General features: G+C 33.5%; 1 protein-coding gene across 2 annotated transcripts; it reads left to right on the top strand.

Annotated features, from left to right (window-relative positions):
* Positions 1–1,162: 1,162 nt before the first annotated feature.
* LOC135834604 (uncharacterized) lies at positions 1,163–24,055 on the top strand. 2 transcript variants are annotated; one of them, XR_010556709.1, is made up of 11 exons: positions 1,163–1,483; positions 2,037–2,109; positions 4,898–4,986; positions 5,531–5,780; positions 8,773–9,988; positions 10,216–10,285; positions 10,863–10,951; positions 11,114–11,363; positions 14,719–15,699; positions 16,209–16,278; positions 17,655–17,743. XR_010556709.1 is itself a non-coding variant. In XM_065348525.1 (9 exons), exons 5-9 carry the CDS (start codon positions 15,628–15,630, stop codon positions 23,883–23,885), a joined length of 663 nt encoding a protein of 220 aa, XP_065204597.1. In that variant the 5' UTR covers positions 9,483–9,988; positions 10,216–10,285; positions 10,863–10,951; positions 11,114–11,363; positions 14,719–15,627; the 3' UTR covers positions 23,886–24,055. The 2 variants fall into 2 exon arrangements, 1 of the variants encoding a protein (XP_065204597.1); XM_065348525.1 differs by lacking the exons at positions 1,163–1,483; positions 2,037–2,109; positions 4,898–4,986; positions 5,531–5,780 and adding exons at positions 18,039–18,288; positions 23,704–24,055 and having other exon boundaries at positions 9,483–9,988.
* Positions 24,056–24,232: the final 177 nt, after the last annotated feature.

Raw genomic sequence — 24,232 nt, 5'->3', positions numbered from 1 at the left:
ATTTTTTATTTTTGGCAAACAGCAGGATTTTGACAATTCAAACAAAAAGAACTTTGTGAGAATTATTGCCAAAAAAAGATACTTTGGCAATTGGCAATTTCTGGCAATTAATACTTACCTAAGCTTAGCTTTTATAGATAATTTTGAAAGAGAACAAATTTTAAAGCCAAAATTAGATAATTTTAGTAAAAATGAACAATTTTTAAAAATAAGAAATTAAGTACACCTTTTCGGAATTTTTTTTCCAAAAATTGAGATTTTTCACTTTGAAACTTTTGGCAATTTAACGTTGAAAATCGAAACTTTTCAACTGCAAAAAAGCTAGAATTTTCAGCAATAGGAAAGAAGGAAAGCACGAATTTTTGATTATCATTGGAAAAAATAATGATTTTTTAACCGCTAAAATAATGGGCAAGTTTGCAAGTGGAGTATGCTCACGAATGAGCTTTAACTTTAAGTGGTTTCGAGCTTTGATTCCAAAAATGTGGAATTTTGGATTCGAAAATAATTTTTAATGGAAGCAACGTACAAATCAGTTGGAAGCCCTACTTTTAAAGGGGGAGGGGGAGAAGCATCGATAAGATTTAGTGGTAGGGAAAATTACAAACGACTTACTACAAAATTATCTTAATTCAGAGACCAAAATGAAGGAATCATCAAAAATAAAGCCCATTTCAAAAACTGTAGGAGTGTAGGTAGAAAAAATTAGAAAATTTCAGTCATTGATATTTTCAAAAATCGCCGACCCCCCCCACAGGGAACAACCGGCACAAAAAATTTTTAACCTGACTGAGATTTTTGAAGAATTTTAAAAAAATCAAATTTGGGTCCTAGCGCTTTTGATTTTCCTCTGTCTGGCTCAAAAATTTTCGTGCCAGTTGAGCTATTTTCCAATTAAAATCTACATGTTTCTAACTTGTGGTATCGTCATCTCGTGCCTCGTGGTTGTCTCTGGATGATTCCAAGTATTTCACTCGGCCAAGATGCCAAACTACATTTTTAACAAAAAAAATTTCTTTAGGAGTAGGTAAGGTACTCGATATTTCTGCGCACCCTGTACCTTGGTCAAAAATATTTACTCCCACTTTCCATTTTGCGTATCAGTTATCTTATTCTTATCGCTCATTGGTCATTGCGGAAAACAATCTAAATACTACACATCATCGACTACTCGAGTAGGTAATTAAATTCGGTTCGAAGTGTTTAGTTTATAGTACAGATCTTCAGAATTTATGCGCGTGAACATTCTCAATAAAATGCTAGTTCAGTCAGTTTTTTAAAACGAAAAAGATTGAATTGGAATAGCTGATCGATTGTTTTCATTAGAAATTATATTTTCTCAACACGTGCTCTTCGTCTAGTGTTTAAGTTTTTTCATATTTAGTTGTGGAAAATCTACCTACTTTAATTCAAGATGGTTCTAAACAAAGTCTGTTGTTTATCATTGCGAATGGGCAGTCTGGTTTTACTCTATATTAACCTGGTAAGTAACTAATTGCTTATTTATGATTTACATGTCACGTGGTGTAAGTTTTATTAGGTACTCGAATAAAAATAGGTATAGACCTACGTATACCGTACCTACCTAAAATCTTTACATGCATGTAAATTTCACTATGGCTTTTGGCACTGTAGCAGTTCAAAAACTTTTGATTTGATTTGTTTCTTTGTTTGGAATTACATATACCTACCCAATAAAAAAGTGAAGTAATCGCAATGCAATATTGGTTCAATTTTTTCACATTCTGTTTGATATTTGAATGCTATTTACAAGTGATCAGTCTCTCGGGTAGTAATTTAAATTGTGGAAGGAGCGTAAAAGAGAAATTCAATCTATCGTAAGTTATATGGTGTTTCGAAACATGTGCCAAATTGCAATTTTCTATTCAACTTCAACTGACTTAAGGTTGTTTACTCGTACTTTCTAGATACCTACGAGTAATATCTCAATTTCACAATAATATAAAAAATGTACCTGTGTACCTTATCATGAAATGAGTTGGTTCCATTAAAATAATTTTATATTTTTTCAATAGATCAGTTGTGTATGGAACGTGGTGTCTATTTTGTCAGTCACTGTAGGCGATCCCACAATCGGTGACTTTATAAGTAAGTTTTTTTTCCTGATACATTTTCATTCTTTACACAAAAAAAATGAACATAGTTGATAGTAAAAATAAAGTTGGTACATAAGTAAGTATAAATTATTAACCTAAAATGTCTCGGTAGCTATATTAAAGTATTCAGGTGGCTCTTATTTTGAAAACTCACGTTTTATCGCTTCTTGTATCGGTTCTATTACTGCCAAGAAGTAAAAAATCTTTAAATACCTACTCATTCAAGTTGAACTCAGAAAATTAATTTCAAACCCGAAAGAAAATTTTTTACATCGGACCAAATGCGAAAATATCAAAATTTCACCAAATAGACCTACAAAGCTGAAATTTAGCTTGTGTCCTGTTATCGACTTACTCCCTTGGTTAGAATCGGTTTCGAAACATCTAGCTGAAAAGTTCTGAAGCACACAGCTGATTTTGATGTTTTAAGATTGAAATTTCCACTAAATTTTACCCAATGAACTTGGGAAAATATGGAGTAGGTAATCGCGGTTAAAATGGCTGAAATGCCACTGTTTGCAAATTTGGGAAATTATGCCGATAATTACTGTATTGGGTACCTCTAAACAGAATTTTTAAGATGAAATTTCGCCCCCTTCCTGACAAGGGAACCTCTTGAGGTGTCCGTCTCCGATTTGAACGGGACCGTGATTTTTGGAAAGAGCCTGTTTTAAAACCCCCAAATCCAAATTTTCAGCGGCCCAAGTTCATTATTCGAATTTTGGCGAATTTTTGAAAATTCAAAATTGATTATTTTTGGCGATTTATGCTTTTTTTTAAAAAAAAGTATGTACTTGACCAATAAAAATGGTCAGAATAAGTCCTAAAACTAATAATAATTCCCCTAATCTAAATTTCACCATTTCCAGCCATTCTGGAGCCTCCAGCGCTATTTTTAAATTTCTCCAGAATTTTGAATTTGCTTCAGAAGGCGTGAATATGCAATTGGGCAGCTAAAAATTGAGTTGTGTGTTATACTCGATCTGTTTAACGAGTTTATCCACATTTGAGTCGGTTTTGGGAGGGACACCTCAAGAGTGGCTTTTTGACCAGCTTTTTTCAAATAAAAAATCCAAAAAAATCAAAAGTTTTCCATTTGCGAGGAAATTTTTGAAATTTGCGCGAATCGCTGTATTTCGTTCACAACTCACCTTCCGAGACCGAATTCCGCCATTTCCCACCGATCTGGAGCCTCCAGCGCGATTATTAAATTTCTCCAGAATTTTGAATTTGCTCCAGAAGGCGTGAATATGCAATTGGGCAACTCAAATGTGGATATTAACTCGTTAAGCAGATCGAGTATAACACACAACTGGATTTTTAACTGCCCAATTGCATATTCACGCCTTCTGGAGCAAATTCAAAATTCTGGAGAAATTTAAAAATCGCACTGGAGGCTCCAGAATGGCTGGAAATGGCGGAACTCGGCCTCAGGGGGTTTGTTGTGTTCGAAGTACAGCGATTCGCGCAAATTTGGAAAATTTCCTCGCAAATGGAAAACTTTTGATTTTTTATTTGAAAAAAACTGGTCAAAAAACCACTCTTGAGTTGTCCCTCCCAAAACCGACTCAAATGTTGATAACCTTGTTAAACAGATCGAGTTTAACACACAACTCGATTTTTAGCTGCCCAGTTGCATAGTCACGCCTTCCGGAGCAAATTCAAAATTCTGGAGAAATTTAAAAATAGCGCTGGAGGCTCCAGAATGGCTGGAAATGGTGAAATTTGGATTTGGGGAATTAATATTAATTTCGGGACTCATTCTGACCATTTTTATTCGTCAAGTACGTACTTCTTTAAAAAAAAGCATAAATCGCCAAAAACAGTCAACTTTGAATTTTCAAAAATTCGCCAAAATTCGAAAAATGAGCTTGGGCAGCTGATAATTTGGATTTGGGGGTTTTAGAATATGCTCTTTCCAAAAATCGCGGTCCCTTTCAAATCGGAGGCGGACACCTCAAGAGGTTCCATTGTGATATAATGCTAGATTGAAACAGCATGTCTAAAAAACCTCAAATTCATGTTCCTAATTGTTTTCATTCATTTTTCGATTTTTTTTACCAATTTTTGATTTTTTTTTTCAATTTTGAACTTGTAAAATACTGTCTGAAAATACGTCCACTGATATCTCATCAACTGGAACCTCTCCAATCCCCATGCCCACAATGAATAAGGCGAGACATAGAAAATTCATAGAATGTAGGTTGTGGTCTTGTTGCCTTTTTGAAAATTTAAATTTCGAGAAGTAAAAAACATTTATTTTCTATGTGAAGAGTTTGGGTTTTCTTTTTAAAAGGGACTATTTGATGAATTATTGTGACATTGAAATTGAGAATTTTTGAAAAATCACCACAGATTTTCCACAACTTTGAGGAGGGGAAGGGAGAACTGTACAGGAAGACCAGACCAACACTGTTTGGAGAACATGGGTGATTTTTTTCTAAAAAAATATACCTAATCTTTTGAAGAATTTTGTCGAAAAAAAGAAGATTTTTCAATATTAAAAGTACCTACACTTTTTTTCAAATTCGAGGGGAAATTCAAAATAAAAATTAAGTAATTATTTCCTCATAATATAATCATGGCTGAAAACTAAACTTCAAAATAAGAACCAGCAGCTTAATTCCTTCGTATCTGTGTACCTAATATATCCAAAGGGCCATTCATACAAAAATGTATGGGTATGGTACCTACTCGTATTGTTAAAGTACTTATCTGTAATCTGTATGTATATTGGTACTTATAATGTAGGTAATTGATTTTTATTTACTTATTTCTAGGCGAAAATGCTCCATTGTATTACTCGAATATGCTTCTATCAGTAATAGGCGGATTGATTTTCTTGGCAACCATCGTATCCATTACTAAAGTAAGTTTATCATGACTCGAGGTATCCGCCTCCGATTTGAACAAGAATGTGATTTATGGAAAGAGCTTGATTGTTCTGCAGTAAAATTGACGAAAAACAGTTTTTGAGTTAACGATAAGTAATATCAACTCCTTTCAAATCGAATCCCATCATTTAGTTATAGGTACAGTTATTTTGAGCTTCCTAACTTCAGAACTGGTTTTCCTCATTTTCAGTGGCATCATTCATTTTTTTTTTAAATCAAGAAATTCTCCTTTTTTGCATTTTTTTAATGTGCCAAAAAGTCGAAACGTAAATTTAGGCAGAAGGTACGAGTATTCTGTATGAATGGAGGTTTTAAAATATTGATATTGATATGCACTCTCTCTAAAAATCACGTTTCTGTTCAAATCGATCACAGACACTTCGAGTGATTCCTTTATAGACATAAGGAAATGGGAACACTTGGCTCCCGACAGCTGATGTGCTTTTGAATAGTTTCATTTTCAACTTCGATCATTTGTTGCTAAATATTTCCTTAATATTTACGTGCGTATATTTTCAGAAAACACCCTCCAATGCTTTGTTGACTGCCTCCATATCATTTTTAATCTTCGGAGTGATCTACTGCGTTTGTGTGATGGTAATACTTAATTTGAATGATTCTTTCAAGAACTTTTACTATGAGATGGTGGACAAGGAAGCGCAGAAGCACACATATGATCCGAAGGTTCGAGAGGAATATGTGAAACTGATGCATGCTTTGTATGGGTCGCTTATGACTTTTACTGTCCTCCTTCTGGTTTGTAACATCGGTAAGTTATCTTCAGTACCTATTTAATTTAATCTATTTTTGAATAAGTATTTCAATAGACAGACGATGTTTACGTATTACAAGGTGTACCTACTACCATACGTATAGGAAACTTTTGTGATTAAATAACTTTGATTTCCAAAATAGTGAGGAAGTTTATCGTCATTTTTTTAGAACCACTTTTAGAAAGTTTTTCACGATGAATTGCGATGATTAAGCGTCGCGTCGCGAGGGCAATTCTGAAAGCGTTATCGATTTTATCCATCACTCCGTCATGTCAGCATTCTAAGAATAAGACTGGTAGCAATCAGATGTGTGAGTAATTATGCGAAATCGACGGTATGAATGCCTTCAACAGCAATAGAGATGAAATTGATGATTGAGCGTAGTCGAGGGTACTTTTGAAAGCGTTATCGTCTTATCGAGTTTATTTTTCAGCATTCTAATAGTAATAATAAGACAGGCATCCATCCGGTGTGTGAGTAATTTTACGAATCTATGGTATGGAATGTCTCCAACAGCAATAGTAAAATTGTATATGTACATACAGCATGTGCATACCTTATCTATATCTATAATGATAATTTTACATTTATAAATGCTGTATTTTTCAACTTGGTTTTTTTCTTTTTATCATATGAAAAACATGTTGGTTTTGTACAAAGTGGTAATCATTTGATAAAAATATTTAAATTCGATATCAATTTAACTGATTGGTATTATCGTCAGTCTCCTCTCTGACTCACTATTTAGTTCTTACACCATTAAAATCTATACATATGACGCCAATTCATTCAGTTGATAAAATATCCCATTATGTAATTGGTAATTTGTATTATCTAGGTAGGTAGTTAGGTACTCATTTTTTTTAAATTTAATTTTTTTACCACCTCAAAACACTTACCTGTTCATATATATTTTTTTCAAATAAAAATCCCCACCATATTATCAATCTCTTAGTTTTTGACCAAAAATTTTTTAGATTCGAAAATTACATCACTCGCACATTTGTAATTGTCACAAATTGTGCAGAAAATCATGTCCCTACATCGAAAATTTATTTTGGGAATTGGGATAGAAAAAATGTCTATTTTGAACATTTGCTCAAATTCCAAAATTAAATTTTTGAGTAAAATTCCATCAAAAAAATCTGCGTAACGTATGTACCTACACCTAGTATACCACCTTCCCATAAGTACCTATATAACATGAAATTTTTCAATTTGTATCCGTTAGATTCTTCTCGGGTCTCAAAGGGTACCTAAATACATAAGATGAATTTGTTTCAGAATTTAAGAACTTGAAAAAGTTTCCATCTGTTTAAATACCTAATAATGTTCTTAACTTCAGTTGAAACTGAAAATCATTCGTCAAAAATACGAGTATAAATGAACACATTTTAATAAAATAAAATACACTATCAAAAATGACGACATTACAGCGGGGAATTTTATTTGAAAAAAAAAAACATATTTTGTACATTGAATTTCAAAGTCGTTCCATGAAAAATATCTTATCATTTGTTTGTAAAAATGGGATTCTATAAATTTTGAAAATTTTCATAGAAAGCTGAGATATAAAAGTTGATTACAAGAATAAACTCTTGATTCTCAGATACTTAATTATTTATTAGTGCAAAGCGTTTCAAACACCAAGTGTTCATCATCAGGCTTATCTGAGAAGCAAGAGTTATTTTTATAATCTAATCATTTCTCGCCAAAAGGCTCTTTATTTATCTTAATGGGTATAAATGTTCAAAGAATCAATAATGTGAATAAAGCTAACTCACTGTGTGGAAAAATCCTCATTTTTACAATAAATGATAGATATTTTTCACGGAACAACCTTAAAATCAATTTCCAAAATATTGTTTTTTTCTCCGAAAGAAATCCCCATCGCCAATCTCTTTATTTTTGACAAATAATTTTTTTGATTTTAAAATTAATGTCACTCTCACATTTACTAATAATTGTCACAACTTGTGCAGAAAATCAGTTTTGACTTATTCTCAAATAATTTTTGTAGTCCGGTATATGACAATAGGAGTTATTGCACCCCCCCCCCGCCGATCCACCGGGAAAACTTTTTTCTTAAAGGGGACATCCTAAGGAACATTTTAAAGCAAATTTGCCCAAAAAAAGTTGGCCTTACTTACAAAAATATGGTGGCCATTTTGTAAGCAAGGCTAACTTTTTTTTGGGCAAGTTTGATTTAAAATGTTCCTCAAGACTCCCCCTCTAAGAAAAAAGTTGTCATGGAGGATCGGCGGGGGGGGGGTGGGGTGCAATCACTCCTATTATCATATGCCGGACTATAATAGATATAGGTATAATGTAGATGTACCCATTGATGTACCTATTATTCAAAATGTTCTGATTTTCATGCTTGTATTCACCTAGAGGAACTTTTCGGAAAATTTTCGTGTCCCTACATCGAAAATTTATTTTGGAAATTGGGATAGAAAAAGTGCCCATTTTGACCATTTCCTCAAATTTCAAACTGAAATTTTGAGTAGTCCTCAATTTATTTTTAAAATCTGCTTAGTGAAGTTTTATACCTACTCCTTCTCATAAAAATAATGAAAATTTTCAATTTTCATTTCATCCTTCAGATTCTTCTCGGATCTCAAGGACTTAATCTGAATGCATAAAATGAATGTGTGTCAGAATTTAAAAACTTGAAGAAGTTTCCTTTGAAAATTATAATAAGTTTTACACAGTTTTGAGCAAAAAATAATCTCGAAAATTGATTTAAATTTTTTTTTTTCAATTTCCAGACACAATTGTTCTTATAGGTACCCACTACATCAATCTTTTCTCTCTCTCTCTTTTTTTTACAGACATTTAAATTATCAAACCTCAATTTACTGGAATAATCTCTTAACTTCAGTTAAAATACGTTTGTCAAAAATATAAATAAGCATTTTAATAAATGATACACTGATAAAGTATTAGTACCAAACTAATAATCGACGTTTGTTTTTTAAATTTCAGTTTTTGCTCTCTATTCAGTTCTGGTTTTCTACAGCTACATGGCTGAGATGAAAGAAAATATGGCAAATAATGTGCCACGTGATGGAAAAGCCAATCCTGAAGAAGGTTACGGTCGGATATTACCTCCACCTTATACTTCACAGTACGACGACACTCAACGTCCCCAGTACTTCGTTAATGTCTAGCTTAAAAAATGATCTTCCACTTTTTAAAATAAAGCGATGAATTAGGTAATTCATACAGTTCGGAAGCGTTTAATTTTGTAAACTTATTCTTAAGTTGATTATTTGCTCGTTTTTTAATTTTTTTAATTTCATTTTTATAAAGAAGAATACACATTATATTTTCTCAAATCATTATATTGAATATTTTAACTAGCATTTCTCGCCTATTTTAATTCATCGATTAATGTAACAATGCCAGAAAGGTACACTCAGTTTTCCATCCGCAGCTCACGCTCACTGGAGTGGGTGATGCCTCTTTTGATTCGACTGCTCCAAAATTGCATTTGAAATTAAAAATCGTGATCGCTCGAGTTTATAATTCAGTATTTTTGGATGTACAATTCAGACTGGAAAACAGTCAAATTTTAAAATTTTACTTTCCCCCTTCTGTGGCGTTTTTTGGAGGGGATTTGAATTTTATTTTTGATTGATTGCGATGGTTTAATAACGTATTTCAAATTTTGAGTATAATGTTTAATTTAACAAAATTTTGATTTTTTTCAAATTTTTTTAGCTCCAATTTGATTTTTAATAAGCGACAAACTGGCATCCTGTATACCTTGGTTAGAAATATGTACCCCCCCTTTCCATTTTGCTTGTCAGTTATCGCCCATTGGCCATTGCGGAAATCAATCGAAATAATCGTGTACAGAGTTCGGTTCGAAGTGTACGGATCTAGAGACACAGACAGCGCCATAGGTACCACCTACTACAGATCTTTAGTGAACTTATGCGCATGAACAATTTGAACGTTCTCGTTAAATGCTTGTGACATGTGACGATGAGTCAGTTCAACACTGAAACGGTTGAAATTAAATAGCTGAAAGCTGATTGATTGTTTTCATTAAAATTTTTTTTCTCGACCCGTACTCTCTGTCTATTTTTTCTCATATTGAGTTGTGGAAAATTTTCTTTCATTCAAAATGGTTTTAAGAAAAGTGTGTTGTTTATCATTGCGAATGGGCAGTCTGGTTTTACTCTATATTTACCTGGTAAGTACTAAGTAGATACCTTAACTAATAATTTACCTATGAATTGTATGTCATGTGGTGTCAGTTTAATTGCTAGAATAAAAATTGAATTACGTACTGTACCTTTACAATTTACATGCTTAAATGCATGCCACCTTCACATGGCTTTTCACACTGCAGCAGTTAAAAAAAGTTTGAATTTGATTTGTTTCTTTGCTTGGAAATAAATTCTTCATTTTTTAATATAGATTGGTTGTGCGTTGAGCGTGTTGAGTGTTTTACCGGGTGTAGGCCATCCTAGGATCAATAAGTTTTTAAGTAAGTTTTTTTCTGATATGTTTTCATTCCTTATTGATACTTACAAAACAATGAACGTAGTTATATGAAGTACCTACCTATACATTGGTACCATCGTACCAACATAATTAAGGTGGCTTTATTTTGAAAACTCACATTCTATCGATTCTTGTACCGGTTCATTTTCGGCAAAGAAGTAAAAAAATCTAGCTTTAGAACTCAAAAAATTAATTTTAAAATTAAAACTAAAAGCAAATTTTTATATCGAACAATGGACAAAGCTAAATCGCAAAGGAACGCAAATCTCGATTAAAATTTTTGAATTTTTGGAAATGAAATGTGGAACCAAATGCTAAAAAATCAAATTTTCTCCGAATGGGCCTACAAAGTTGAAATAGGTAGGTATGCATTTACAACGTCAGAGAGTGGAAATACCTATAAAAAAAATCAAGCTAAAAACGAAACTACAAAATAAGAACTACCTTAATTCATACCGGTATGCTAATTTTCCATGCATATAGATTATCAATACTCGTATAATTCTTGAAATATGTACCTGCGTTAGTACTTCAACTAATTGATTTTTGTTTACATTTAGGTGAAAATGATTCATTGTTTTACTCGAATTTGTTTCTATCGATAATTGGAGGATTGATTTTCTTGGCAACTATCATATCCATTACTAAAGTAAGTTTATCCTCTTCGACATAAAGAAATAGGGAAATTTTGCTCCCAGCAGCTGATGTGCCTTTTAGGTACCTAAATATTTGTACATACAATAGTTTTACTTTCAACTAAAACAATTTGTTGTTAGGTATTTCTTTAATATTTATGCGCGTATATTTTCAGAAAACACCCTCCAATTCTTTGTTGATCGCGACAATGTCATTTTTAATCCTGAAAGTGATCTGTGGCGTTTGTGTGATGATACTACTTTATTCGAATGATTCTTTTAAGAATTTTTACAATGAGGCGGTGAACGAGAAAGCGCAGAAACTCGTAATAAATCCGAAGGATCGAGAGGAATATGTGAAACTAATGCATGCAATGTATGGATCGGTTCTGGCTATTATTTGCCTCGCTCTGCTGTGTAGCATCGGTAAGTTATCTTCAGGACCTCTACCTACCTATCTAACTATTAATACCTACACAAAAATTGGAACCATTTCCTACCTTTTGCGCCGATTGTACGGCCGTTTTTGGTTTTTGCGAATTAATTTTGACATTTTTAGACATATTCGTCACTGTGCAAATGCCTTCGAATCTAATTGAAAATTTACATTTTTCCAATTCCAAAAAAAAATGGAATTAAAAAAATGTCGGGAAAAAAATCAAAATTTTACCAAATCGACCAAGAAAGCTGAAATTTGGGATATACCCCATTTTCGACATGCCAAATCGATTGGAAACGGTTTCAACCCGTTTTGAGCAGTTCTGGAGCCTCCAGCAGATTTTTGAAACTCGAAATTCCCACAAAATTCCATCAAATTGAAGTTGTAAAGCTGAAATTTATTCTAAAAACTAATTTCAATACGCTACGAAGTATTGCAGGTGAATTTCAAGTCGTTTTGGAGCTTCCAGCGACTTTCTGGAAATTCCTAAAGCCTCCAGCAGATTTTTGAAACTTTGAATTTTTACAAAATTTCATCAAATGTTGATGGAAAGCTGAAATTTACTTCGCAGACTACATGGTGGTTTCAAACGGTTTTGAAGCTTCCAGCTACTTTTAGGAAATTTCAATTTTCCAAAAAAAAACGCCATACAACCTTTCAAAAAGTCGCTGGAGGCCCCAAAACGACTTGAAATCCATCAGCAGTCAACTTCGTAGCGTATTGAATTTAGTTTGCAGAATGAATTTCGACTCTCCATCTCAGTTTTATGAAATATTGGGGAAATTTCAAGCTTCAAAAATCTACTGGAGGCTCCAGTAATTTTCAAAAAAGTCGCTGGAGGCTTTAAAATGACTTGAACCCACCTGAAGTCGTCTTCAGAGGGTGTTAAAATTAGAGTGTAGAGTGAATTTCAGCTTTCCATCTCCATTTCATGAAATTTTGCAAAAATTCAAATTGTCAAAAATCTGCTGGAGGCTTCATGAATTTTCAAAAAGTCGCTGGAAGCTCCAAAACGACTTGAAATCCATCAGCAGTCAACTTCGTAGCGTATTGAAATTAGTTTGCAGAATAAATTTCGACTCTCCATCTCAGTTTTATGAATTTTTGGGGAAATTTCAAGCTTCAAAAATCTACTGGAGGCTCCAGTAATTTTCAAAAAAGTCGCTGGAGGCTTTAAAATGACTTGAACTCACCTGAAGTCGTCTTCAGAGGGTGTTAAAATTAGAGTGTAGAGTAAATTTCAGCTTTCCATCTCCATTAGATGAAATTTTGCAAAAATTCAAATTTTCAAAAATCTGCTCGAGGCTTCAGGAATTTTCAAAAAGTTGATGGAAGTTCCAAAACGACTTGAAATTCACCTGCAATACTTCGTAACGTATTGAAATTAGTTTTTAGAATAAATTTCAGCTGTACAACTCCAATTTGGTGGAATTTTGTGGGAATTTCGAGTTTCAAAAATCTGCTGGAAGCTCCATGAACTGCTCAAAACGGGTTGAAACTGTTTACAATCGATTTGGCTTGTCGAAAATATGGTATATCTCAAATGTCTGCTTTCTTGGTCAATTTGGTAAAATTTTGATTTTTTCCCACATTCTAGGCCAAAATTGGATTTTCAAAAATTCACCAAAAATCGAAAAACCCACTTTAGCTCTTGAAATTTTGACTGGTGATAAATTTTTGCATGATCTTTCGATCTACCTTTGTAAAGTTTGAAAAATTTCGTGCAAGTCCTATGTTGAAATGCAAAATTTGCGATTTCGGCTGACCTATCAATCAAAATGGCCGCCATTTTGTAAGTAAGGCCAACTTTATTTTGGGCAAGTTTGCTTTAAAGTGTTCCTTAGGGTGTCCCCTTTAGGAAAAAAGTTGTTCCAGAGGATTGGCGGGGGGGGGGGTGCAATTACTCCTATTGTCATATGCTGGACTAAGTAGTTATAATTTGATACATACTTACTTACATATCTGAACTCGATATCAATTCTACTGATTACAGTTTTCGTCAGTCTCTGACTCACTGGTTATACCATTAAAATCTATACACACGACGTCAATTTATTCGGTATATCGTAGGTACGAGTACCTACTAAAAATAATATGAAATAGCAAAATTTATTACATTTTTATTTCACTTGAAAAAAAATATCAACTTTTTTATTTGTTCAAAATAATTTTTTATAGTCTGCACAATTGAATAAAAGCTTGAAAAATAATCAATAATCATAAACCCTGACACCCGAAAAGAATCTGACGGATGAAAATGGAAAAATTTCATTATGATGGGAAGGAGTATAAAACTTCGTTAGGCAGATTTTTAAAATAAATTGGTGTTTTTTCCAAAATTTCATTTTGGAATTTTAGGCGCAATGCTCAAAATAAACATTTTTCTATCCAAAATTTTTAGAAAAAATAAAAATTGATTTTCTGTACAAGTTGTGACAATTAGATGAAATCTCTCTCTCCATTCCTGACAACCCTTCCGAAATAGAAAATTTATTACCTACTTACTTGTGTTAAAAAACACAACCTGACAAATTCAATATAATCTGACGTAGGGTGTAATAATCTAGTAATTATAAACACCCAAAAACAAATACCAAATAAAAATCCCCGCCGTCAATCTCTCTATTTTTTACTAGAAATTTTTTTGTTTGAAAATCAATGCCGCTCTCACATTATTTTGTAACTGTCACATCTTGTGCAGAAATGAATCATTTTTGATTTTTTCTCAAAATTTTGAATTTTTACTCCAATAATTTTTGACGTACCTAGATAATATGATAGGTATTCAAAACTTTCTGTTTCTTATGCTTGTATTACCTAGACGAGGAACTTTTCGGAAAATTTTCATGTCCCTACGTCGAAGGTTTACCTATTTTGGAAATCGGGGATAGAAACAATGCCTATTTTGAGCATTTCCTCAAATTTCAAAATGAGATTTTGAGTATAAACCTCAAATTTTTTTTAAAATCTGCTCAACAAAGTTATAGTCCAGATTCTTCTTGGTCTCAAAGGCTTAATCAGAATGCATAAAATGAATGTGTGTCATAATTTAAAAACACGAAGAAGTTTCCAATGAAAATTATGATACAGTTTTAAGCAAAAAATAAACTCGAAAATCGATTTAAAAAAATGTTTTCAATTTCCAGACACAATTCTTCCCTATCATTTTTTTTTATTACAGAAATTAAAAATATCAAGCCTCAATCTACTTAAATAATTTTCTCAACTTCAGTTCAAATACGTTCGTCAATAATATAAATAGGCACATTAATGATACACTAATGAAGTAGCTACCTATTACTTAGTACAAACCTAATAATCGACGTTTGTTTTCATTTTCAGCTTTTTCTCTGTATTCAGTCCTGGTTTTCTACAGCTACAGGGCTGAGATGAAAGAAAATATTGCAAATAATGTGCCACGTGATGGAAAAGCCAATCCTGAAGAAGGTTACGGTCGTTTATCTCCACCTTATACTTCACAGTAGGACACTCAACGTTCCCAGTACTTCGTCAATGTCTAGCTTAAAAAATGATCTTCCACTTTTTAAAATAAAGTGATGACTTGATTTATACAGTTCGGAAGCGTTTAATTTTGTAAAATTATGCTTAAGTTGATTATTTGCTCGTTTCTTGTAACAGGATGCAAAAAAATATTGAGTAGGTACAAAGTAAGCACCTCCAAAAAAGTTTCGTGCCACATCATTCGATTGGTCACAATAATAGGTAAATTAATAATAACGATAGCGGGTGATTGCTTGATGGACTGATTCGAGTGATGTGATAATATTCCACCAATCATGCGTCTATTTCACGTTGCCAAGTACCAACTCACATTTAAAAAAAAAAAAAACTTTCTTTATGGTATGTAGGTACTCGATATTTCTGCGCATCCTGTACCTTGGTGAGAAATATTTACCCCCTTTCCATTTTGCTTGTCAGTTATCGCCCATTAGCCATTGCAGAAAGCAAACGAAATAATCATCAACAGGTTAGGTCTGAAGTGCGTATATGTACACTGTAGAGAGACAAGACAGTACAGAGTACAGACTACAGATTTTTAGTGAATTCATGTGCGTGAACAATTTGAGCATTCTCGATAAATGCTTGTTCAGTCAGTTTAAAACGGAAACGGTTGAAATTGGAATAGCTGATTGATTGTGTTCATTAGAAATTATTTTTTCTCCACGCTTGCTCTCTGTCTAATTTTTCTTATTATTGTATCGAGTTTTGGAGAATTTTCTTTCATTCAAAATGGTTTTTAAAAAATGGTGTTGTTGTTTATCATTGCGAATGGGCAGTCTGATTTTACTCTATATTTACCTGGTAAGTAGATACTCAACTAATAATTTATGAATTATATGTCATGTGGTGTCAGTTTTATTGCTAGAATAAAAATTGAAATACGTACTGTATCATTACATGATACATGCATGCCACATTCACTATAGCTTTTGGCATTGCAGCAGTTTAAAAAAGTTTGATTTGATTTGTTTCCTTGTTTGGAATTAATGAAAAGGTGAAACAATGCAATATTGATCCAATGTTTTCCAAATCTGTTTGATATTTGAATGTCATTTTATTTTCAAGTGATCTGTCTTTTGGGTAATTTTTACTGGGGGATGGGTGTTTCGAAACATGTGCCAACTGCCAAATCGCAGTTTTCTATTCACCTTCAACTTTATATTGACTGACTCGTACCTACTTTCAAGATACCTTGATACCTACGAGCAATATCTCAATTTCACAATATAATAGAAAAAATGTGACTGTATAATACCTATTATGAAATATTTAATCCATTAAGCATAATAAATTCTTCATTTTTTAAATAGATTGATTATGCGTGGACCATGTTGAATGATTTGTCCAATGTAGGCGATCGTAAGATCAATACGTTGTTAAGTAAGTTTTTCTGATATGTTTTCATTCCTTATATTGATACAAATGTATATTTAGTGGAGGCAAATAAGAAAAAATAAAAACATTTTTGGCTACCCAAGCTTTTATGATGAAAAATTGTCAAGGGTGGTCCCCTGAATAATTCCTGAGAACTACCACTCCACAGACCCCTAGCTAATTTTTTTATGGGGGGTTGAACCCCCCCCCCCAAATGGGTTTTTTGCACTTTTATCCTCAGGGGTTGATTTTACGTCGAATATAGCTTTATTTTTGAATTCTACGTCAAATTTCCGATCTAGTGATATGTGATCTGTCACGAGAAAACCAGGTTAGTGTCCAAAACGTAAATTTTACAGGACGGGCATTTGAAGTTTTGAATGTATGTGTTCGGCGATCTATGATTCGCAGGTCCGTGAAACTTGGACCACTTTTGGCCACAAAGGGTGCCAACATAACCTGACAATTTTTTTTAAAATCAGGGTTGCCAAAGGCCGATAATCGAAATTTCCCCAAATCGATTTTTTCGTTTTTTTTAAAATTTTGAGCCAAAAATGTCGCGAAAACTACTAAAAATGAATAATTAATATAAAATAAAGTTATTTATTGAGTTTTTCAATTTTTACAAAAATTTTGTTCAAGGTGAAAAGAGTTGATTTTTCCAGCTTAAGCCTCATTCAAATTTCAATAAAATGGCACTAATCCTCCAAATGTGGGCCGATTGTCCCAAAAATTTGCATGTTGACTCCCCAGAACATACTTTTCAAGAAAATCACAAAAAAAAAAATTTTCTTACTTTTTTTGTAGTTACTCTTTTTTTTAACCTTGAATTTAGGGTCAAAAGAACCGTTCGCGAACGTTTTAACCACCACAGGCGGATTCTGCACTCTGAGTACTACCAATATCCATAAAAAAAACCAAATCGATTTTTTGGACACTAACCTGGTTTTCTCGTGACAGATCACATATATCAACTGTCCTTCTACTCCCAAGGGGGTGGGGCTAGAACCATTCAATTTGGAGGGGTTTTCTAAAAAACACAAAAAGGTTATCGGCGCATAAGAGGGGTGAAATGGCCCCCGAGAGCGTTCGGGTTGATAATAGCATGGAAGGTGGGTACCATCGAGAAACTACCGCGTGAAAAATTTCAAATCCACACCAACTCCCCTTTTTGGGGAACCCCCCTTTTCTGAAATTTCAATAGCACTTTTCTCAGCCCCATATTAACCGATTTTGAAAAGTTTTCAGTGTGTTATGTATATCCTTGATAGGTATCCCCACAAAAATTTTCAGCCCCCTCCCTTCATATTACCTACCTACATTAGTACTTATATAGGTCTAGGTATAGCCTATAACTAATTGATTTTTTTGTTTACATCTAGGTAAAAATGTTGCATTGGTTTACTCGAATTTGTTTTTATCGATAACAGGAGTATTGATTTTCTTGGCAACTATCATATCCATTACTAAAGTAAGTTTATCATGAGTCAAGCCCGTATCCAGGATTTCCTCCTGGGGTATGATAAATGAGTCATAGGTAGGGAACAAAATTCCCAAGGACTATAGGCACAGTTTAGACATTTTCCTGTTTGAATTTCAATCAATTTCAACCACTGTAAACGTGTTGATTTGAGTTTTGAAACTCCCAAAACCAAAATTTCAGCAGCCCGTATCGATTTTCGATTTTTAGTAAATTTTTTAAAATCCAAAAATTGATATAGGCCTAGGTATTTTTTAAATATATTTATGCGCGTATATATTTTCAGAAAACACACTGCAAGTCTTTTTTGATCGCGACCATGTCATTTTTAATCGTGAAAACGATCTATGGCGTTTGTGTGGTGATACTACTTCTTTCGAATGATTCTATTAAGAACTTTTACTACGAGGCGGTGGACGAGGAAGCGCTGAAACTCATAAAAGATCCGAATTATCGAGAGCAATATGTGAAAATAATGCATGCAGAGTATGGATCGCTGCTGACTCATATTTACATCGGTACGGCGTGTAACATAGGTAAGTTATCTTCAGTACCTAGACCTACCTTGAATATTTCAAAAGGCAGACGATTCTAGTCGACGTGAGTGAAAGTACCAGGCTGGGAAACTTTCGTGTTTTACGTATTTTCAAATGTACTATAGGGGGATTTTAGGATTACTGTAATAACTTTGATTTTCAAAATAGTGAGGAGGTTTAATCGTTTTTTTTTTTTTTTTTTTTTTTTTAATGGTAAATTTTGAAAATTTGTCATGATGAATTGAGGAGTAGGTACATAATTCCCTCGAGGGTAAATTTTTAAAGCATTACCGATTTTCTCCATCAGCGTTCTTTGCTAATCTACTCGTACGATATGGAATGCTTTCAACAGCAAAAGTGATAGCTAAGTACAAGCATTGCACTTTATTTTTCTCAGCTTAAGTAAAACCATTTTTTAAAAAGTGGTTATAATTTGATAAGTAGAGTAAATACATATCTGAACTGGATATCAATTCTACCGATTAGAGTTTTCGTCAGTCTCTGACTCATTAGTTATATATATTAGTCCGGCATATGACAAAATAGGAGTAATTGCAACCCCCCCGGCGATCCTCCGGGACAATATTTTTCTTAAAGGGCACATCCTAAGGAACATTTTAAAGCAAACTTGCCCCAAAAAAAGTTGACCTTACTTACAAAATGGCGGCCATTTTGATTGACAGGTCAGCCGAAATCGCAGATTTTGCGTTTTAATATAGGACTTGCACGAACTTTTTCAAACTTTACAGAGGTAGATCGAAAGATCATGCAAAAATTTATCACCTGCCAAAATTTCAAGTGCTAAAGTGCGTTTTTCGATTTTTGGTGAATTTTTGAAAATCGAATTTAGGCCAAAAATGAGGAAAAAAATCAAAATTATACCAAATTGACCAAGAAAGCTGAAATTTGGGATACACCCTATTTTCGACATGCCAAATCGATTGGAAACGGTTTCAACTCGTTTTGAGCAGTTCTGGAGCCTCCAGCAGATTTTTGAAACTCGAAATTCCCACAAAATTCCATCAAATTGGAGTTGTAAAGCTAAAATTTATTCTAAAAACTAATTTTCAATACGCTACGATACACTGCAGGTGAATTTCAAGTCGTTTTGGATCCTCCAGCGACTTTTTGAAAATTCCTGAAGCCTCCAGCAGATTTTTGAAACTTTAAATTTTCACAAAATTTCACCGAATGGAGATGGAAAGCTGAAATTTACTCTACACTCCAATTTTAACACCCACTAAAAACGTCTTCTGGTGGATTTCAAGTCATTTTAGAGCATCCAACGACTTTTTTGAAAATTACTGGAGCCTCCAGTAAATTTTTGAAACTTGAAATTTCCCCAAAATATCATCAAACTAAGTTTCAATACGCTACGAAGTTGACTGCTGGTGAATTTCAATTCGTTTTGGATCCTCCAGCGACTTTTTGAAAATTCCTGAACCCTCCAGCAGATTTTTGAAACTTTAAAATTTCACAACAAATGGAGATGGAAAGCTGAAATTTACTCTACACTCCAATTTTAACACCTTCTGAAAACGACTTCTGGTGGATTTCAAGTCAATTTAGAGCATCCAACGACTTTTTTGAAAATTACTGGAGCCTCCAGTAGATTTTTGAAACTTGAAATTTCCCCAAAATATCATCAAACTAAGATGGAGAGTCGAAATTCATTCATGCAAACTATGGTAATTTCAATACGCTACGAAGTTGACTGCTGGTGAATTTCAAGTCGTCTTGGAGCCTCCAGCGACTTTTTGAAAGGTTGTATGACGTTTTTTTGGAAAATTGAAATTTCCTAAAAGTAGCTGGAAGCTTCAAAACCATTTGAAACCACCATGTCGTCTGCGAAGTAAATTTCAGCTGGCCAACTCCATTTGATAAATTAATGTTGGGGAAATTTCAAGTTTCAAAAATCTACTGTAGTCTCCAGTAATTTTCAAAAAAGTCGCAGGAGGCCCTACAATGACTTGAACCCACTTGAAGTCGTCTTCAGAGGGTGTTAAAATTGGAGTGTAGAGTAAATTTCAGCTTTCCATCTCCATTCGGTGAAATTTTGTGAAAATTTAAAGTTTCAAAAATCTGCTGGAGGCTTCGGGAATTTTTAAAAAGTCGCTGGAGGATCCAAAACGACTTGAAATTCACCTGCAGTGTATCGTAGCGTATTGAAAATTAGTTTTTAGAATAAATTTTAGCTTTACAACTCCAATTTGATGGAATTTTGTGGGAATTTCGAGTTTCAAAAATCTGCTGGAGGCTCCAGAACTGCTCAAAATGAGTTGAAACCGTTTCCAATCGATTTGGCATGTCGAAAATAGGGTGTATCCCAAATTTCAGCTTTCTTGGTCAATTTGGTAAAATTTTGATTTTTTTCCTCATTTTTGGCCTAAATTGGATTTTCAAAAATTCACCAAAAATCGAAAAACGTACTTTAGCTCTTGAAATTTCGACAGGTGATAAATTTTTGCATGATCTTTCGATCTACCTTTGTAGAGTTTGAAAAAGTTCGTGCAAGTCCTATATTATTAAAACGCAAAATCTGCGATTTCGGCTGACCTGTCAATCAAAATGGCCGCCATTTTGTAAGTAAGCCCAACTTTTTTTTTTGGCAAGTTTGCTTTAAAATGTTCCTTAGGATGTGCCCTTTAAGAAAAATATTGTCCCGGAGGATCGCCGGGGGGGGGGGGTGCAATCACTCCTATTGTCATATGCCGGACTATATGACACCAATTTATTCGGTACCTATATAAACTTGAAATTTAATAATATAAAATTACAAAGTTGGTGGAGCATACTCAAAATTTCATTTTGGAATTTGAGGAAGAAATGGGTGCTTAAAATGGGCATTTTTTCTATCCCGATTTCCAAAATAAATTTTCGATGTAGGTCTACGAAAATTTTCCGAAAAGTATCTCTCTAGGTAATACCAACATAAAAATAAAAATATTACGTCAAAACTTCTTGAAGGCAAAGCTCAAAATTTGGAGAAAAAATAAAAAATGATTTTCTGCACAAGTTGTGGGACAACTACAAATGTGAGAGTCACATGATTTTAAAATCAAAAATTATTGGTCATAAATAAAGAGATGGGGGGGGGGGGTTTATTTGAAAAAAAATTTATTTTGGAAATTGAGTTTCAAAGTTACTCCATTAAAAATGTAATTTTTTGTAAAAATGAGATTCTTTTTGAAAAATTTTCACAGAAATCTGAGATATAAAAATTCAAAGAATTCATAACGTGAAAGCTGACTCATTGGGTAGAGCGGGAAAATAACGTAAACAAGCCGGGGGGGGTTAAAAGGAAAAAATTGGCACATGAATTTTTTTCTTCGGAAATGTGTTCAGATGGACCCCCTGAACTACCAAAAAAAAACCGACCCTCTTACCCCTGCAGCTAATTTTTTTTAGAGGGCTAAACCCGGTTCCGATTCGCGTTTTTTGCGATTTACTCCGAAAATATTAGGTTTACGAGAAAAACTACCATAACTAAAAATGTTCCCCTTCAAATTCTCGACAATTTGATACTACACTCGATACCCATCTCTCAAGGGGAGTGTTTAAAAACAGGGGTGGAAAGAGTAGGTGTTTCAAAAAAAGCCAGTTCAATAAATTAATCAAAATTACCACTCAATATCATTCGTTTTCACTCAAATTTTTTTTACAAAATCTACATACCCAACTATTAATGAAACCACTATTGATTGGTCTTCAACCCTCCCCGGGGGTTGGTGGGGGGGTGCTTGATTTTTCAAGTAACTCACAACTGAATCATGTGTTTGAAAAACGAATCTGGACGTGCGATATATCGAATAGTATGTTTTCGAAATCGCTGAATACGAATATGAACTTATTTTCTGGGTCCAACCCCTCAAAAGCCCTCTGCGCCCCGAAAAGGGGGTCAAAAAATCGTGAAAAGTCGAGTGATATATCAAATGGTATGTTTTTAAGTACGCTGAGTACGAATATGAACTTATTTTATGGGCCCAACCTGTCAATGTCTCTCTGTGCCCCAAAAAGGGGAACCAGAATTTTGAAAAATTGTGAAAAGTCATGTGATATATCAAAATAGTACTTTACCTATATGTTTTCGAGATTTTTTTCGAAATATTTGACCAATTTATGAGCATTTCAAGCAAAAAACATTGTAAATAGGTAATTAATTTTTTGGAAATTTCTATTAATTTGAAGTTTTTTCGTTCCTTATTATGAAAGGCTGGTATTTTTATCAAGTGATTCTTAATTATATACGTGGATAAGAAATGAGTATCTTTTACCAGGTCTTGAGACTTTTATTTATTTTTTTTCGGAAATGAGATGGAATCTAATAAAGAAATGATGTCTCCCTAAAAAAATATGATTCCAGTGGCACAGTATACCTTGGCAAAATTTCGTCGTCGTTGTCGTTTCCTTATAAGCGGTAGGCCTGTTGGCCTGTCTGCTGCGGTGTGGAACCTGTTGAGGATGAGCCTGAGGTATCCGTGAGTTTCCTCCTTGGTCTCCCTCTGCCTCTCTTCCCCGTTGGTGTATATTGGAGGACCTGTTTTGGTGATCTTGTTTCCTCCATCCTTTTGACATGATTTCTCCAATCTTTCCGATACTGTTTTATCTTCTTCATGACTGGCTTCACTCCGAGATCTGCTGTTATTTTCTCAGATGGGACTCTGTCTGCGAGAGTCACCCCTGCCGTTCTCCTCATGAACTTCATCTCTGCTGCCGTTATTATTCTTTTATCAGATTTCTTCAGTGCCCATACCTCGCTTCGCTAAAAATAGAAATAATTCCTGATGGTTGCACATCTGAAAAAAATATATATATATAAAAGTCTCAAGACCTGGTAAAAGATACTCATTTCTTACCTACTACATATGGTACTATATAAGTAATTAAGAATCACTTGAAAAAAATACCAGCCTTTTAATAATAAAGAACGAAAAAACTTCAAATTAATAAAAATTTCCAAAAAATGAATTACTTACCTATTTACAATGTTTTTTGCTTTCTCATCGGTCAGATTCATTCTTCTCGGGCCTCAAAGGCTTAATCAGAAATCAGAATGCATAAAATGAATGTGTGTCAGAATTTAAAAACTTGTGGACGTTTCCTTTGAAAATTATGATGCACAGTTTTGAGCAAAAACAAACTCGAAAATTGGTAAAAAATTATTTTTTTCAAATTCCAGACACAATATTGTTCCTATAGGTACCTAATATACCTATCTTTTTTTCTATTTTTTTTTCTACATAAAATTCGAAATATTACCTTAGCCTCAATCTATTTAAGTAATGTTCTTAAGTTCAGTTAAAAGTCTTTCGTCAAAAATATAAATAGGTACATTTAATAAATGATAAACTAAGTAATAAACTACATATTAAGTACCAAGTTACCAACCTAATCGACGTTTGTTTTCAATTTCAGCTTTCGTTCTCTATTCAGCTCTGGTTTTCTACAGCTACATGGTTGAAGTAAAAGAAAACATTGCAAATGATGTGCGACTTAAAGAAAAAAGCAATCCTGAAGAAGGTTATAGTTGTAAATTACCTCCACCTTATACTTCACAGTATGACACTCAACATTCTCAGTGTTTCGTCAATGTCTAGCTTAAAAAATGATCTTCCAATTTTTAAAATAAAGTGATGAATTGATTTATACAGTTCGGAAGCGTTTAATTTTGTAAAATTATGTATTCTTGTTGATTATTTATTGCTCGTTGTTTAATTTCTTTTTAATTTAATTTTTATAATAAAAAATACACGTTACCTATTACCTACCTATTTTCTCGAATCATACTGAATTTTTTTAACTTGCATTTCTCGCCTATTTTAATTCATCGATTAATACAACAACGCCAGAAAAGTACACTCAGTTTTCCATCCGCAGCTCATTGGAGTTATGCTTAGGTACTTTAATTCTATTGCTCGAAATTATTGCATTTAAAATGAAAAAT

The sequence above is a fragment of the Planococcus citri genome, chromosome 2 (genome assembly GCF_950023065.1).
Source record: "Planococcus citri chromosome 2, ihPlaCitr1.1, whole genome shotgun sequence".
In the NCBI taxonomy this organism is placed as follows: Eukaryota; Metazoa; Arthropoda; class Insecta; order Hemiptera; family Pseudococcidae; genus Planococcus; species Planococcus citri.
The sequence above is the reverse complement of the archived record's forward strand: the minus strand, read 5'-3'. Positions and strand labels throughout refer to the sequence as shown.

Coding starts and splice junctions, on each gene's coding strand:
- LOC135834604 (XM_065348525.1), top strand. CDS start 15,628: ATGGTTTTTAAAAAATGGTGTTGTTGTTTATCATTGCGAATGGGCAGT. Junction 17,744..18,038: donor CTATCATATCCATTACTAAA/GTAAGTTTATCA, acceptor ATATATTTTCAG/AAAACACACTGCAAGTCTTT. Junction 18,289..23,703: donor CGGTACGGCGTGTAACATAG/GTAAGTTATCTT, acceptor TTTCAATTTCAG/CTTTCGTTCTCTATTCAGCT.